We start from the raw sequence: 17,086 nt of genomic DNA, 5'->3' as shown, positions 1-17,086 counted from the left end.
CGGGTATCACTTCGTTGTGGAGTATCTTAAGGTTGAGCGCGCAGGATACAAATTAGGTTGCAATGAATGCAATCGATCTGTACTCCAACTCAGCGTTTCTACTTGTCCCTCCAAGGTTCATCTGATGTCTTCTCCCATCAACTCCACCATAATCCAGAAGCTCGATTCGCTCGACAGTGAGTACGCAGCCATTCGCCGTCAGCAGGAGATCGAGACCCGTGCTCTGGAGAAGACTTACGAGGCCAAATACCAGCCTCTCTTCTCGGAAAGGTCTAAGGTCATCGCCGAGGGTGGCGTTCCCGACCTTCAAGGCCCAAGTACCAACCGGAAGGACTGGTTCAACGACCGCACTGCGCTCCTGAAGAGGAACTATCAGAGGGCTAGAGGTAAGGCCAGGAGGTCCCCAGAGGACCAGACTCTTAGGCAGCTAGAACTGGCTGCACGCCGGGAATATGCCAGCGGGATACGCGCCGCAAAGAAACGGCACTGGGAAGGGTTCGTAGAGAATATGTCGGAGGAGGCAGCTAACAGGTGGCTGAGATCAAAAGCCAACACCCCGTCAGAGATGGATCCGGAAGCCGCGGCTGAGCACTTTCTCGGGGCCGCTCGGGACCTCACTGGTGCGACACAGGGGGAACGGCGGGACAGCTCAGTCAGAGCTGTGAGCTTGTCGATGGATGAGCTGTTAGAGGTTGTGCGCTCTCTCCCGCGAGGACGCTGTCCGGGGGATGACGAGACGGCATTCGAACACGTTCAGCGGGCCACAGAGGTTAGCAGAGCGTTCCTGGAAGAGATGAGAGTTGTTTACGAGGCGATGCTGAGGCTAGGCATATTTCCCGAAGTCTTCAAGCTCAGTAAGGTCATTCTGCTGGGAAAGCCGGGGCGCACGCCAGAAGGGCCGGGTATGGCGGCAAAGCTACGCTGCGTCCGACCCATCACCCTGCTGCGCAGCCTCAGCAAAACGGCGGAGAAAGTGATCCTGCAGAGGTTGAGAGACAAAGTTGCGAACCTTCCGCAGGAGATCCATGGCTTCCGGCCCGGACGATCACCGGTTACAGCGGTAAGGGAGGTCCAATGGTTCGTGGAGTCCAAGGTCAGCGGACCACTGAGGGGCGCCAACGCCACGGCAAGCCGGCAAGGTGTTGCCTGTCTCCTATTGGAGGACATCAGTTCTGCCTTCGACAGATGCGAATGGTGCCACCTCGTCGAGGCGGTAAAGGTGAACTTCGGAGAGGAGTGGGCCCCTCTCTTCGAGTCTTTCTTGCAGGGCAGGGGCGTTCGGCTGGTCACAGCAGAAGGAGGGAGGGCATACAGGGTGCGAACTCGGGGTACTCCCCAGGGTTCGAGCGCAAGCCCTATCCTGTTCGCAGCCCACACCGGGGACCTAGCGGCCAGGGTCGACCGAATGGAGGAGATTCTCCCAGAAGGGTGCAGTGCGAAGCTCGTGATATATGCGGATGATATAGCGCTGGCTCTTAAGGCGAGAAGCGTAAGCGACCTCGCAGAGGCTATCCTCATGATGCGCACAGTTATCAAAAACTGGGCCGAAAATAGAGGTCTGACTCTAGCACCCGAGAAAGAGGAGTAACTCTTCCTCGGCAGCGCAGGGGAGAAAGAGGAGCTAAAAGGGAAGGTCGCGGAGCTACGTGAGAAGCTGCAGGATCAAGCGAAATGGCTGGGGCTGATGGTACGCCCGGCAGGAAGAAGACTCTGTTGGGATAGCCACGTCAAGTACGCAGTCCAGAAAGCGTGCGGCCTGGTCCGAAGAGTGGTATCGATCTGCCGCAGAAGAGCATCCCTCCATCACCTCGTTCTGAAAGGGCTCTGGGAAAAAGTTGTCATCCCTAGGCTTTGCTATGGATGCGAGGTTTGGGGGGAGGCACTCGCCTTCAAGTGGGTGGGACGTAAGATGGATACCCTCAGAGCAGCGCTGATTCGCAAAGCATTTAGAGCCATGCATTCGTCGCCAACGTTGACGGTCAACAAGCTATGCGACTGGAAATGGCCAGTGATCACGGTGGTGGAGAGGCTGGCAAAAAGGGGTCTGTTCGAAGGCTGGCCGTTGCGGAAGAAGGAACGTAAACTAGTACAGGAAGCAACAGGCATAGCGAGCGAGGTCGAGGTTGACCGGTTCCTGAGGACTGCGCGTCATGAACCATCGATCTCACTGGACACTGACGGCAATCCGGAGCACACTCTCGGTACCAGCCAGTTCTACACAGATGGAAGTAGAACTCCGGGCTGTGGGCCGCTTGGAAGGGACGCCAAGGTGGGCAGCGGAATCATAATGATCGACACCTCTGGTAGAGTCACCGGCTGCTGGAGAAGGAAACATATGCCACACGGCACCGTATACCAGGCCGAGGCGCACGGCATAGCCTATGCCTGCCAAACAGCCCTGGCCATGCTGAGGAGCGGTTCGCCGGACCTGGGGGCGGCCGTAGAAGTTGTGTCTGACTGCCTCTCTGCACTGAGAGAGATAAGCCAAGGAGGGGCGGACAAGCTAGTGCCGACGATAATTTTCGAAGCGCGCGTCTGCGCCAGAGATCTGTTGGAGGCGGTACAAGCCAGGGGGATGACGTTTAGACTGCGGTGGGCGAAAGCTCACATTGGGCACCACCATAATGCCTAGGCAGACTTGGCTGCCCGACAAGCAGCTCAAACCGGTGTGATCGACGGATGGAGGGTCAGAATCCCATGGGCGCATGTACGGCAGAAGGTGAGAAACTGGCACGAATTCCGGGTGATCGACCCGCAATGGAAGAAGAGGAAGGTGGGGCTCAAGGGATGGCGCTCAAGTAGAGTAGATCTGGGGAGGGCCCACAGGAAGCTTCTCGAGGGCGTCAGCAAGGGGGACGATCGCCGCAGGATAGTGGAGGTGATAACGGGGCACGGGGCTCACAAGGCTCACTTTGCCAAGCTCCAATCCAGAGTGGGAGGATCCTCCAGAAGTTGCCCGTGGTGCGGGGCCGCTGAGGAGAGTGTGGAGCACGTCATCTACGTCTGCCCAGCCCACGTACGCACACGGCAGTGGGTGAAGCGGAGGTTGGGGTACCTGCCGGCGAAGATCGCCGGCTTTCTGACGGATAGGGGGAAACTTCATACCCTCGTATGGATGTTGCGAAGGATTTGGCCAAACACCACTACTCGGGGTGGTGGCGTACTGCGCCAGGCAGCGACGCGACATTCGTGATGGCCTCTAGGGGCAATGGGGCGCAACCTGTACCGCGCTATATGGGTGCACTCTTGTAGAAGACAATTGTTACCATTTGATACCATTGATACCATTGTAGTTCGTATGGGTTTGTTCATTCCTCGTTTTCTGCTATACTGTTGTTCTGCACGCTATATATCTACTGGTGGCTCGACCCTCTCCCCCCACAAAAAAAAGAAAAAAAAGAAAAAAAAAGAAAAAAAAGAAAAAAAAAGAAAAAAAAAGAAAAAAAAAGGAAAAAAAAGAAAAAAAAAGATAAAAAAAAAGAAAAAAAAGGGGGGGCCCCGGAGGGGAAGACATCCACCGGCGGCCGCAGGCCGAGCAGCGACAAGGCCGCACACCCGAAAGGGTCGGCAAAGGCTGCACAACAACAACAACAACAACTACTACTACTACTACTACTACTACTACTACTACTACTACTACTACTACTACTACTACTACTACTCCAACGACTGACTATATAGTCCTAGTTTGTCAGCACGCTCATATACTGTAACCTCCTCTATGGCGCTACCGACACAACTGCAGAGGGCCCAGGCAGTAGTGAGACCTAATATCGATATGAACCCTTCCAATGCGAATCTTCGAAGAAGTGAGCCCCAAAAGCGGCACGATAGTCCACAGTCGATAGCACTGACAGTATCACGGAAGGTTGTAATCCCCGGCCTTAGCGACAATACGTGCATCCCAATACGTGGTGCACCAACGGTAACTACCTGCCAGGCCCGATCCAATGACGGCAACTCTCCTTCCTGCTAGTGGAGCGGACGAAGCAGCAGTGAGAGGGGAGTAGCGCTGTCCTACTGGATGATAATGATCGGTGGGCATTCAACTGTGCAAGGAAGATGCTAATAAGAAGTCCACAGCAGCAAACCCTCCACTAGTCTGTAGAGGTACCACTCAAGATGGACATGAAGAACTGTCCATGAACTGTTTGAAGTATGGTGTGCTTGTGGACTCCGCATCAATGCTCTCGGAGAATGCTTAGCAAGATGCTCACAGACCGTGCCTATAGGAGAACCATTCACAATTCACGAACAATATGCAGCTAACGGAGTGGTTGAGTTGGGGTGGAATATAGGAGGGCCATCCTACAAGATAAACACCTTTAATACTGCCTCGCTATAAGCATCGTACTACGATGCTCACCAAGCCATCACGGAACGCACAAGGGGAGCTACTACCTCCCCTTGTTCATGCCATCACCGCGTGGATAGGTTGTTGGGACAAGAAACCAGTTAAAAAAGTGTAGAGCAATGATCATATGCTAGAGGACACAATATGAATATATATAGCCCGAAAGATCCTGGATCTTCGAGAATCCCCCACCCATTTACCCTCAGAAATCTACGCATCCTATTAGGTTGCGACGACCCAGTCTCACCTTTCCGACTCGCTGCGCGTGCTCATATCAGCACTCATAGTGGCAGACAAATCATATTTATCTATAACGCAACATAGACAACACGAGCACAGATTCGTAACATCAACAACAAAAGCATGACATCAGCGCATAGGCCTCCGCGAGACGAGATTCTCGAAAAACTTCCTTAGCTTCTTGTGGCCTCTAGCAACAATGGAACGAGGTGTTTCTGGTATTAAGCTCGACTTCAGTCCTCGCTTTTCCGAAGTGGACCATATGCCTTTGATGAAGTCGTCCTCACTGTCGGGTGGATCCTCAACGACCCTATTTGAATCCCCTTCCGCGGCAGGGTCAATCTCGCTAGTCGACCTGATGTCCGGCGGAGTTTCGTCCATGAATAGATCCTCCTCCTTCAACAAGTGTTGGCAAAGGGCATCGACAAAGTACTGCGTCGCATCAGCATTGCGTTTCGCGTCTATCGGTTTCGGCAACACTTTATACACCATCCTTATAGCACGATCAAGAGCAAGATCATTTTCGGGGTGGGCAAGAATCCTTACGCCGTGTTGGAGGCTTGAGTTGGTCCATGAGAAGAGTTTATCGTCATCGAAAACCGTCGGGAAGAGCCTAAGATCGATTCCGTATGGCGCCATCTTTGCCAGAACGTTCCTAACCTGTAATCATATCGCCTCATCAATGGCTTCAGTGGGCTAGGAGCATCGCTGCAAAGGAGAATTTCTCTCAATGTGACGATGAGTAACACATCTTACAACGATGGGCAGATTGCCGAATGAAGCTCCAACACACCTTCCCCTTTGTCGGTAAGACCGTATATGGTCCTCACACGGAAACGGAGTTCGAAAGGGCCATCGGTAACTACACCTCCCCGGATCTGTATTGAAGCAAGAACTAGCGGCATATTGCGTCGCATAGAGCTATCACCTTGAGCCCGTCGACTGACGGTCTGTTGCCGTAAATATAGTTATATTCTTCCAGCCATTTAGAGTCGACATGAGTCCCATTCTCCCAAACACCCTCATCCTCCGGCGACAAGCTCTCCTCCTGAAACAGCTAGTAACACTCCGACTAACACTTAAAGTCCCTCCTGAACAACGAAAGTGCTTCAAACAAGGCCTCATACGCATGTTGTCATGAAGCGCTGCTTCCGAGGCATTCACAATACCGTTACCACAGGATTTTTGTCATTTCTCTACCAGAAAGACCTAACTCTATGAGCTTACCCCCATCATCAAGTAATTTCTCAATGGATAACTTTCGGCTCCAACGCTGAGCAAGGGATCCACCAATTTAAATTTACCAATCCAACCCGGAAGCGGCTCCACAGAGTATTCAGGCTTCCCAGCCGCCTCCATCGCTTCAGGTGGAATGCCAACGTTTCTCCTATAGGGAATACTCGGGGTGTATCCTCGTAAACGAGTACACATAACATGAACAAAGTGATCATTCGCCGTGGATTCGATCATGCTGAAGGTAGCAGCATGCCAAGGCAAACCACCCATTAACGTGTAGAGGCTCCTAATCGAGCCCTGAATAGATTCTCGATCCGCTCTTGTGCGGAACAGGAACTTGCCAACCGCCCGACTCCGTCGTTGAGCCACACCCGGGTCCCCAGATGGGAAGGCAGGAAATGCTCTGAACGAATCTGATGCGGAATCTCAACTTCCTCTACTCTCCTACTGTGCATTATATACAACCCTTCCTTTGGTCTTGGTGAATCTGACAGTCATTGAATGCTGATTTCCTAGCCAATCAGATCGGATCTGAATCCGCTCCAGATAGGTAGAAGGGACTTACACGAGCTTTGATACGCCATACACCAACTCCCTACGGAGAGGGCACACGGCAGCGCGGAGGACGAGGAACTCCTCGCTATCAGCATCGACATCGAACTGAATCCAGAAACGCGAGTCTTGGGAGTAGACGGTCGTCCGATCAACCTGGGAGACATCTCACACCCAACTATGCTTCCACGAGGAAAGCAAGCGAGCTTCGCAAACGGTAATGACCATGCATGCGTAACTGGCATCGAGAGCTTCATATATGACTATCGCTATAGAGATGGCTGGTAGTGATTCCAGCTAGTAGTTTTCAATGCCTGACGCGCGTTTGATACGCGCATCCATTGAGCGCTCGTCTTAACGACAATAACATTGACACTTTCTGAGTTACTTCCAAGTTGGAGGTTCCAACCAAATGAGGCCAGTCCGAGGAACCGCTCGCCCGTCCACCGACAGGCATACAGAGCAAAGCTAAGAATATGCTAACACGTGTGAAAAAGTATGCGGTGAACAGCTAGATGTAATTTGCGAGCCTAAATGAAAGGTAGGAGCTCACTTGAAGTCCAATAACAGCAGGAGGAATATCTTTAGCTCGAACTAGCAGATGAGGGGACGCCATCTGATCGTATGAGCATATGGTGCCAGAAGAAACTGCTCTCACTCAGCCTACCACTATCGAGCCGTACCCTAGCGTGGTAACGGTGCTATTGTCCACGATCTGACACGGACTCTATCGCTCTAGGGAATTGTAAATGCCTTCCCAATACAATATGCGCGACCAGGTAGATGCTTACATTCAACAACTTCGGCCCAACACCTGTATAGGGATCAGCGATGACGTGAGAGCATATTGCATTGAGGAGGAATGTGTTGCCAGCTGACGCCTCATATGTGTACTCCACCTCTGTCGGCATCTTCACCACCTCCAAAAGTCGTGCCAATGCTAGCCGGATGTTCCTAGTCTCCTTCATCAAAATCGCCACACCTGGTGGATCCGAGCTCCGACGTAAGAAAGTAGTGCCGTCATCGAATACGGCTGGGAATGCACTGAAAACAATAACATACAAGGAACGCCATGCTTTTGACCCTGTAGCAGCTGTTGTGGTTGGACACAATCACGTTATTGTCTGCTGTCTTCGTAGTTGAGCTAGGCTACAGTTTTTTCATCTACAATATACAACTTGTTTAATATACCTATAGCTACTACTATGTCTAGTTCAGAACAAGTCGAAGACAGTAATTCCAGTTCGAGCTTCCTACCTACCTAAGCCCGAGCCTAGTAGTTGGCTTTCGGGGAGTTGGACGACCCCTGAACAGGACGACTGACATAACGCACTATCTAAACTATGCTCACCAACGCGGGCATGTTGCGTCTGCCAAGACCAATAACCCATAGCTATCGATTTCAAAGTGCAAGTCGCCTTCACTTGCCGTGACTACCCAATATGGAGTCCACTTCTCCTTCTCGACCTAACCACAAAGCATAACCATTCTCGTAGGTACTCACACGAGGCACATATAACGGCAACAATGCCTGGCGTTACTCACCGTTATCGAAGCTGGTGACGGGCGTTCACCAATTGCCGCAAGCACGGAACTGTCCGCGCTGGCATCCATTCTTGTTGACTCTCCTCCACTCTGTTGTGGAGACTCCGTAACCTATCACAGGCGGCAACATCACGACGAGATGCTGCCCACGTATTCCGCTTGTAACAACGTATTGTGACGATAGGATAAGGAACACCACAGCGATAGCATTCTGGCAGACTCACCTCGAGCATGAGATGGTCGAGCTCATTAGGCGGATCCCCAATGTCCCTAACACTAAAGTACTGCATCCACTCCGGTCGAGCTATCGAATAAGGGAGAGCTGGCGGGAACGACGCGAGAAGATTCTCGTATCCTCCTCGTATATGAAGGCACATGGCCCGAGTGAGGTACTCATTAGCCGTCATCGTGGTGGGCAGCTCGGCCGTGTTACGAGCCCATGCTGGTGGGGGTAGAAGAGTATAGAGGAGCTCAATGGCTTCCCTGAGGGCTTCATCAGAGCTCCCATTCACTCGAAATTCGTACATACCACCCCTAACGATAGGACGATCGAGCTAGAAATAGGTCCCACCATCCTACTACCTCGCGGGAGCCAGCTCCAGTTTGCTATCACCATCACTAGCTTGTTGATTATCCAAGTTCACAATGGGGAAGACCCTGCCCAATGAGGCCCTCAACAATGACAGCCTTCATGGACTACCATTACTCCGCCATAACATGCTCGGGATTAGTCTCAGATGCATTGTACGACCTGGAGGAAAAGACTGTGGGAGACTCGATACCGCGTCACGGACCGTTTACTTAGCTCGCCCTTCTGCTGGGTAGACCAGCTTCCGCAATGGTGGACATGTAGCGCTTCGTAAACGCAATAACGAACAGTCATCCATTCTGTCAACGCTAGCTCCTCTGTCGAACATCAAGAGGATACCGCCAGCCTCGATGCTGGTTCCGTCAGTTATCTGCACACGCTCGATTAAACTGTGGGGTAGGAAACGCCTACTTCGAGGTTGCTAGCCGGAGGAAGTTGAGACCAAGGCTTGAACTGAGAGATGATAGATCGACACACTTGAACACTGCACGACTACCACCTTAATCTTCTCTGGCTTTTCACGAGCCTTGCAGCCAGTCTAAGGAAAATCAAGTGTGAGATATTATACGTTGAAAACTCACAGAAAGTGAGGGGAATTCCGAACCATCTAGAGGGTTGCTGAAAACGCAAACCTTTTCCACCTGACACCAACCGAGGAGCTCATCGGAGTTCATCAATCATACCCTCACACCGTCCTCCTCGTGGGCGAGATGCAGTCGACTTTTGACCTAATAAGTATGGGTGACACGGTCGAGCAATCCTGCTAGGAACCTCACATGATTGTCGGATTGTTCGACGATCAATGGCTGAGCTCGAGCTGGCAGACTGGCACGGAGGACAATGGCGAGGATGATAGGAAGGATCAGCATCGGGTTAGCCCAGAGAAAACATCTTATGAAAAAGAAGTATTCGATGGGATCCTCACGGCACCTAGCTCGAGTAAGCCGTTATGAAACGTGCCAACCGCGACTCTCTCCCCGGAGGGAGACTCCAGTGCTTTTGGGGGAGCAATCCGTAACGTAGCCTTCAACCGGAGACAGAAGTCATGAATGCCCTTGTCGTGGTATGGACACACTCACCTTCTGTCTCTGCTGGTCGGAGGTATCTGGGCTTTCAACGTCAAGGCCGGGCTCGCGTGGTTCTCCCAGCACTCTCAGTTCGAGCTCCCATCTAGAGTCAGTTCAATCTAATAGAGAGAGGGATGGATCTGTTGCCAAGCATTACGGACCTAGTGAGCTATCGCCCTTAAACACGCAAGAGCCGACTTCTGTCATTGCGAGAAGGCTCAACGGCTGCCCTCCCCAACGAAAACAACAGAAAGAACATGGGATCGCCTTGTGAAACGGCAAAATGTAGAAGCAAACTGAGGATTTGGCGTCGTATGACAACACATCGGGAGCACAGAGCTATAGTGCTATTAGCGATATATCATATACGGCGTTACGTATAGTGCTGGAGACACATACGATATACTGGAGAACAAATAGGTCACTAAAACTATTGAGCAGTGCCGCAGCTTAAGAAGAGGGGAGGACTTTTGCCGTCGGAAAAAAATCACTCGGGAAAAATTGTGCAACGCAGGGAATTCGAGCTGTGAACAGCGTTGGTGAGAGGATGGAGACAGAGGAGGAAACGACCTGCTTTCATCGCCGGATAGAGGATCATCACGTTAATCGAACTTCGATTATCGAAGCAATACGAAATCGATGACTTAGATTCAGCCTCAGCCTTACCTTTAGGACTAGGTCCAGTTATAGCCATACTTTCCACTGCTCAGCGCGGCAAGACGAGACGATACGGTGATTAGAGATTAGCAGATAGCCGATCAGCAACGACAGACCGAGAGACTGGAGGGGGGTTTACCTTTGCAGGTGTTTTTGTCTCCGATTGCTGCCAAACGGAGGCGCCGAAAAATGAATATAAATAGACTTAACCGGAGGGACTATCAGTAATATCCTATATTTTAGGTCGGACTAAGCTATCAGTTTGTGAATCTGGTGATTCCAATCCGAAACCGTTAGATCCGAAACCGATAGATACGCAACGACATCGGGCGCAGGCCAATCGAAGATGCGCAGGTACATGATTCACGATTGTGCGCGATTTACTTCCCTCTCCCGGGTAGCCACAGAGGGCAAGAAAGCAGGGTTTGATGCGTCTCTCTTTCAAGGCATTCGTCTTCCAATGATCAAGAGGCACCGTATGGCTTCATTAGGCGTCAGTGACACCGCGTTACCTCACGTTGATTCCCGTCGCGTTCGAATCGCTGCTTTCAATGCTTTTCAACGTACGCCTGTCACTGTTGTTATCATCGCCGGCAGCTATTATCGTTCATCACCCTCCCTGGGCTATACAGGAGAGCTCTGCGTGATCGATCTTGACTATTCGTGCTAGAGGCAATGATGGGCATAGAGAGTACCATGGGCACTCTATTCTTCTCGGACGCGGGAGGGGCTACTGCTTCACTACCTATTAGCTGGGTGAGTGCCCCTGTCGAGAATGGAGTAGCAGGAGGGCAAGAAATGACTTTATACAGACTGACAGCGTCGGCCTCGGTGACATCTCTATACCATACCGCTTGAGTACGGTAGTATAACAAATGTGGAACAGGGGTGAATATGGTAGTTGATGTCGTAAGCAGGGAAAGCGTTGGGAAACGATGCAGAAGTTGGTGTCCACTTGTCGGCGACTTTGAGAGAAATGGGCAAGTTCAAGGAGCTAGCCCAGGCGCGGATTACTCTAGGTGGACTACCCTACGAGAAGCCTGATATTAATCATGTCATGACGGAATGTGCGCTGTGTCGTGAGGAACTCTGCGATAGTTTGTGAATGAGTGTGAGGGCAACATTGTTTCCACGTATCGTGATTGGGAGATATGTTTTGGATTTAGTGACGCTACCTTCTGAGTAGTAGAGAGTTTATTCGCCTGATTTCAAGAAGGAACCGCTATGACGGTTTTCCAATATCCTTTTGAGTTAACGAAACACCATCTGATCTCGTGAGAACGTAAGATTAATAACAGCTTGAAAGATCTATGGAAGTTCAATCGTAGCAGATCAGCATACTAGCTTTACCCCAGATACACAACTACATCGCAATTATGAAGGACAATCCTTTGTATCCTCAAGGGACTAAAACATTCTCACTTCTCATTATCTGTACCCTATGAATCCAGCACACCTCTATTGTGGCTCGAAGTGGTTGCTAGTAGAGGCGATAGTCGTCTGCCTTTATACGGGACTGGTGCAGAGTATATTATTGTTCAGTCAGCGTTCGCTGACAGGCCTTCTGAGAAAGGACGTGAATTAGTTGTGGATGAGCTCAGGATGGGTACACTTCAACTCCGGAGGAATTCTTTCGGCTACGTTAAATATTATAGTCGGAGAAAGGGAGCATTAGATCTCTGCAATATGTATGAGGTTGGCTCTAGATCCCAAGTTCGTTCCCTGGACCTGTTGTTTTCAGCCAGATCCAACGGTTATTGAAAATATGTAGAGACACGGTAGGAGTCAACGAGCATGAGGATTATATGGGCTTTGGGAGAAGATTCGAACCATGCCAGTGGGGATTAGAAAATTTCCCACCATATCAGCCTTTCCCGGAAGCTATTAATTTGATCTACTTAATCACTGTCTGCTCCCTACTAGTCTGGTGGCGATTCTGAAGGGCAGTGTGAATTCTCCAAGCAAGAGAACATGACTGCATGACAGGCTTCAGTTGTTATTGTAATATCCTCTTTGAGTTCCTCAGTGGTTCAATGGACGGCTGGTGGTGAATTGCTGTGAAGATATTTAATTGAGCGTATCGATCACCAGATGTCAGGCGGGCCCGCGGACACTACAATGGGTCCATTGGTCAATCAGAGGTACATACAGAGGATGGTGGGACAGCGTGTGAGGCTGATAGGGAAGGTAATACGTTTCCAACCGAATAACGCAGCTCGTATGAAGGGTTTTGTGCTTCTCGTTAACCTTGTGATACATTTTTCTGAAGTGTAGGGAAACCGGTTACGCATAGTCACGGGTTCTAGCGATTCACTCTTGCCTGTATTTCGACGTTGAGTGTTAATGCAACCGATCTTCTTCAGCTGGCCAGCCAGCCGAACCCCCAAAATGGTATGTTCACTGTGATGGCATCGGACACCGGGGAGATAATCTGCCGTCCTGAGCAGGGTTTCCTCTGTGTGCAAGGTCTGGCGGCTTCGGCCTCTCGAGGGGGAACAGAGTAGCAAAGCTTCGAGTAGGATAGTTTTGGAAATGGTGCTTGCTCAGTATCGTTGTCCATGCTGTTGGTACTGTGAATCCTGATGGGAGTCTGTCGGTTGAGCAGCCACCGTGGGAGATCGGCCACGACATCAGTCTACCACTCCTCGACCAAGCCATCGAACTCCAATTCAGGTAGTATTATCTTCGATGGCTCACATGGTTGTGGTTATGCTGACCATTGCAGAGCTCCATTTACCCAACTTTACGCTCCAGTGTCAGCTTGAGGTGGACAGGAAAGGAGCCTCTGCTGCTATTCCCTTTTGCTCGTGTATGTTGGGTTCATCAATATGGAGGTATTGCCGGAGGTGTGAAGTTGCTCAGTGGGATGTCCTTAGATCATAACGTCCTTGATAACAGTAGGCATAAATTCCACTCGCGACTTCGCCACATTACGATTAGTAATAACTAGGATTGAGAGTTGGCTCATTAGACGTCTGGTATTAGGCTGTGGTCATAACCAACGACACCATTGTACAGGCTTAGGGCGTTTGGTATTGTACACTTACATGTTCTTGACTTCGCCATCCCTGCTCTCGATCAGCATGCAACTGCGTCCCATTCCAATTCGCAGTTCCGTTGTACAGCTATCTCTCGAGCACTGAGAGAGCTCTCACCATCAGCGGTTCGACTTGGCGTTTTCCATCATCAGGATTTCACTCGAACACGCAATGTTTCGAAGCAATTCACATCGATTCCAATATATTCCCCTGTTGCTGTTCCTGTTATCGAGCGATCCCGTCTTGAGCGACCTTGACAATATCTATCCACCAGTAGTGTTGCCACACCTCGCCAGGCCAGCATCGACTCCTCTTCAGTAGTCCTATAAGACCAACCCTATAGCGCGGCATCTCACTATCACAGTTCTGCCTCAGACACCGACTGTTTTCACCTTGCCAGGTCGGCTCAGCGTTTCTGTGAGCAGTCGTACAAACCAAGTGCAGGTCATGAAGACGCCAGCGCTTCCCTTGAGTACTACATCGAGAGCCTTCCTGAGCGAGGAGACCTGTACGAGACTTCACAGTCGTACCGATCCTTTAATGCAGCACCTTATACAGCCCCAGTAGTGCTGGAGGAATACATGCTGCCGTTCAAGGTAAGAGTGTGCTTCTCGGACATCTTCCATCGGTCAATTCCATGCTTAGCCGTGAGCTTCATGTTATACTGTTGATTTATTGTATATATCGTATCCGGGTCTCAATAAATGCATTGTCCCACTGCCCATCATTCTCGAACGCAGTCTGGTGAGTGCGCTTCTCTTCGACTGTACTCTCCTACGAAGCATGAATAGCATACATAGGATTGTTATGATCATTCGATGCTGGAATAGGTAACTGATGCTTACGCCCGGATAGTCTACGTGCCACCAGTCGATTATGCAGAGGATTTTGAAGGTGAAAAATGGTGGTCTAGTTAGTTCTCTTCTAAAGCGGTCTTCAGGGAGCTGGGCACATATTCATTACTCTGTGAAGGAGCCGGTTTCGGCCAACACCAGCGATCTAGGGTGATCCCTTTCCTCGGACCCAGCCAGATTACATGTTCACAGAACGGTGGTCTTCGCTAACGGCCAGGGTTTCGTAGCGGCATCCAGCTTCACAGACAGCTGTCAAGGATGGACCATCGAAGACAATGGCAATCAGGTTGGTTGCTCCCCGTGACGGGGACCCCATCGACATGACGCCGAGCTGTGATGGTCAGGTAACGGCTCCAGAGCATCAGCCGTACACCTTGGGGGGTCTCGATCGGTGAGATCGGTGCATATAGTTCGCACAATGGTGTAACAGTTACTGTCTGGGCTATGATGACATCATGTACACTGACTTCAGCGATGGGTCGGATATAGTACAGTGGAAGTTCGTGTCACCACAGTACAATCCACTTTACAATCTCACTGGTAAGCAGTGTGCACACGCATTACTTTCACGCTAACGCTCTAGTCGGAAATCGACCCATGACAATATTCATAGTTATCTACATCTAGTAAGGGAAGCGGTTGCTTCATAACGGCATTCGAGTTCCCCCATCGATCAGCTTCGACCGTCTACAGAGCTGAGCATCTACGAGGGGCCTATGGTGGCTATCTATCCTTCACAGTTCGAAGCACCTATGGAGACTTCACTTCTGATTTTCTCAACAAAGCCAATATCTGGTGGGCGGTATCTGCTGCACATTAGTAACTTGGCTCGTATACTGCTCAGGGTTACACTAGAATGTGCCGAATGCAACAACCAGCGCGGTCTGAGGATCGTTAGGGAAACGCAAGTGAGCAAGACTCCCATCGTTGGCTCTGGCGGTGACAACCTGTCATATCAGGCTGGAAGTTTGACTTGGGACGGCAGTGAGGAGACGACCGTGCTGAGACTCGCCTCTGGTGAGAACTGGATGAAGGACCCATTGAATAGTGGTGGGTGTACTTGGACAATAATTATCCGGACTGATGCAATAGCTCTTCCATTCACCGATGCAACGGAGTGCGAGATTGCAGCGGTATTGTGGAATCTGTCGAAGATGAAGATTCTAGGGGACTTCTCTAAAAGCGGCGAGGTCTTAAGTCTGTATCAAGCGCCTTGAGTATCCCATCATGTAGGGTGTAGCCATTGACGACGTTTCCGTCTCCCATGCATACGCCTCGATGAGCGGATCTTCGGCAGTGAACACTCCCTCCGCCTTCCCTCTAGACTGTCAGAAGGGCTGTACATGCAACCACTACCCAGCCGTGCGTAGCATTGAGTATGTCGTCATTGGTGATAGCGAGTCCGGGCATCGTCCAGTGCAGGTGTTGTGGCTTCACTGTGGGAGCGTGAACAGCATGCTTCTTGTCTCTGTTATTGAGTATTGTGTTGCTCAGTTGGGCTCGCAATAGGGACGTGTGCAAAATGTGTTACAAAATGCCTCGAATATTCAGTAGTAGCACGGACACTCAACTAAATAGAGCAGATACGAACAGATCTTCATTGAGCAGTTCACTGTTGGCGTTAATGCGTGCTTGGAGTAGTGTACTGTGGGAAATACTGAGTGGTATCCACAGTGTGGATTGCAAAAAAGAGGACTATCTAAGAAAGAGTTCTGCAACCTGCGAAATATGATAGAAAGCCGACTTTCGGAGAGTACTAGGAGAACAACCACACCGTTTATCCTTGCTGAGAGAAAGCAACGCGAGCACAAACTACATGGGATCTTATAGTGGCCTCAACGGAATCACAATCTATTCAGCGCCGAAAGCGGTGTCGACTTCCAGTAGCCGACTGCTATTGAATACATGGCAAAGTTGAGCACATTGGAGAAGAGGAATGTCGCATCTGCCTCCGGGCGGAATCGGGCGTGTAACAAGGGAATTCATCATCTTAGCTCGTTCTACTGTGAAATTTATGGTACTATGGCCTAGAGTGGTGTGGCATAGCCGCCCCATTCGAAGAAATCGATTCGATCAGTGCATAACTTTAAGTGGCATAGCCGCCCCATCTAGGGAAATTGCTTGTTTTGAGGTATGGCTTGGGATGAAATAGCAGCCAGCGTGGACATATTGATTGTAATGAGGTATATCTTGCAGTGGCATAGCCGCCCCATTCGAAGAAATCGATTCGATCAATGCATAAGTTAAAGTGGCATAGCCGCCCCGTCTGAAGAAATTGATCTTTCCAAGAGCGAAATAAGCCTTCGAAACGTGCAGCGTAGGATGATTCGGGAGATGTGCTGCTTGCATGTCGCCGACATCATCGAACTGTGCTCACAGCAAAGTCGAAGAAAAAATTGTTATTCGGTTGCATCTCTGAGGCTACTGTTCCTCGGAGGCCTTTCTTCCTCACAGTGTGGTCTCTCAGAACCCTCCCGAATTGAACCAAGTCCGAAAAACATCGATTGTACAACCTCAATTCAAGTCAAATCCTACTGTGAGCTATGGGAGTCTTCGGTAAGTCTTGATCACAATACAGTAGTAGTACATGATGAATCAGTTAATCGCCATTATCAAGTGTACCATCCCCTCCGGTGTATCGACGCATCATGTCGGCGATGTAGACAGCCTCTTGCTCTTTACGTTGTTGTTGGTTGAAGGAGGTATTCGTTCCGTATAACTTTTACTGGCGTTCCTCATCTGCCATTAGACAATAGTAATAGCTCAGGATGAATATTATGGATCAGACAGAAGTTGACCACAGCATCTTACAGTGGAGAATATACTCCACCATAGAAGCTATCTTATGTTTACTCTCAAGTCTACCTTGGCGGGGATCCCTCTCAGACGTGAAACTTCGGCATGATGATGAACGTCGCTGGGCAGATCCGAGAGGCATCACGTGGATCATCAGC

At 50.3% G+C, this 17,086-nt stretch overlaps 6 protein-coding genes across 6 annotated transcripts; 3 read left to right on the top strand and 3 right to left on the bottom strand.

Annotated features, from left to right (window-relative positions):
• Positions 1 to 124: 124 nt before the first annotated feature.
• On the top strand, positions 125 to 1,588 carry Pmar_PMAR006058 (conserved hypothetical protein; the record flags this gene model as incomplete). Its single annotated transcript, XM_002774431.1, has 1 exon — positions 125 to 1,588. One exon carries the CDS (start codon positions 125 to 127, stop codon positions 1,586 to 1,588), a length of 1,464 nt encoding a protein of 487 aa, XP_002774477.1.
• A 14-nt stretch (positions 1,589 to 1,602) lies between these two features.
• Positions 1,603 to 2,632, top strand: Pmar_PMAR006057 (hypothetical protein; the record flags this gene model as incomplete). The annotated part of the gene is made up of 1 exon (XM_002774430.1): positions 1,603 to 2,632. A coding segment is annotated over one exon (1,030 nt), but the record flags the coding sequence as incomplete, so codon positions are not given.
• Positions 2,633 to 3,345: 713 nt separating this feature from the next.
• On the bottom strand, positions 3,346 to 4,045 carry Pmar_PMAR006056 (hypothetical protein; the record flags this gene model as incomplete). Its single annotated transcript, XM_002774429.1, has 4 exons — positions 3,346 to 3,372; positions 3,519 to 3,574; positions 3,675 to 3,767; positions 3,934 to 4,045. The coding sequence occupies 4 exons, from the start codon at positions 4,043 to 4,045 to the stop codon at positions 3,346 to 3,348; spliced, it is 288 nt and encodes a 95-aa protein (XP_002774475.1).
• Positions 4,046 to 4,723: 678 nt separating this feature from the next.
• Pmar_PMAR006055 (hypothetical protein) lies at positions 4,724 to 5,233 on the bottom strand (the record flags this gene model as incomplete). Its single annotated transcript, XM_002774428.1, has 1 exon — positions 4,724 to 5,233. The coding sequence occupies one exon, from the start codon at positions 5,231 to 5,233 to the stop codon at positions 4,724 to 4,726; it is 510 nt and encodes a 169-aa protein (XP_002774474.1).
• A 1,158-nt stretch (positions 5,234 to 6,391) lies between these two features.
• On the bottom strand, positions 6,392 to 9,385 carry Pmar_PMAR006054 (hypothetical protein; the record flags this gene model as incomplete). The annotated part of the gene is made up of 13 exons (XM_002774427.1): positions 6,392 to 6,538; positions 7,174 to 7,426; positions 7,644 to 7,688; positions 7,734 to 7,849; positions 7,928 to 8,038; positions 8,152 to 8,461; positions 8,510 to 8,584; positions 8,634 to 8,678; positions 8,729 to 8,886; positions 8,928 to 8,969; positions 9,016 to 9,054; positions 9,200 to 9,244; positions 9,293 to 9,385. 13 exons carry the CDS (start codon positions 9,383 to 9,385, stop codon positions 6,392 to 6,394), a joined length of 1,479 nt encoding a protein of 492 aa, XP_002774473.1.
• Positions 9,386 to 13,859: 4,474 nt separating this feature from the next.
• On the top strand, positions 13,860 to 14,527 carry Pmar_PMAR006053 (hypothetical protein; the record flags this gene model as incomplete). Its single annotated transcript, XM_002774426.1, has 5 exons — positions 13,860 to 13,874; positions 14,109 to 14,172; positions 14,219 to 14,282; positions 14,325 to 14,418; positions 14,477 to 14,527. The coding sequence occupies 5 exons, from the start codon at positions 13,860 to 13,862 to the stop codon at positions 14,525 to 14,527; spliced, it is 288 nt and encodes a 95-aa protein (XP_002774472.1).
• Between the last annotated feature and the right edge of the window lie 2,559 nt (positions 14,528 to 17,086).

This window comes from Perkinsus marinus (assembly GCF_000006405.1).
Source record: "Perkinsus marinus ATCC 50983 genomic scaffold scf_1104296958234, whole genome shotgun sequence".
Taxonomy (NCBI): Eukaryota; Perkinsozoa; order Perkinsida; family Perkinsidae; genus Perkinsus; species Perkinsus marinus.
The sequence above is the reverse complement of the archived record's forward strand: the minus strand, read 5'-3'. Positions and strand labels throughout refer to the sequence as shown.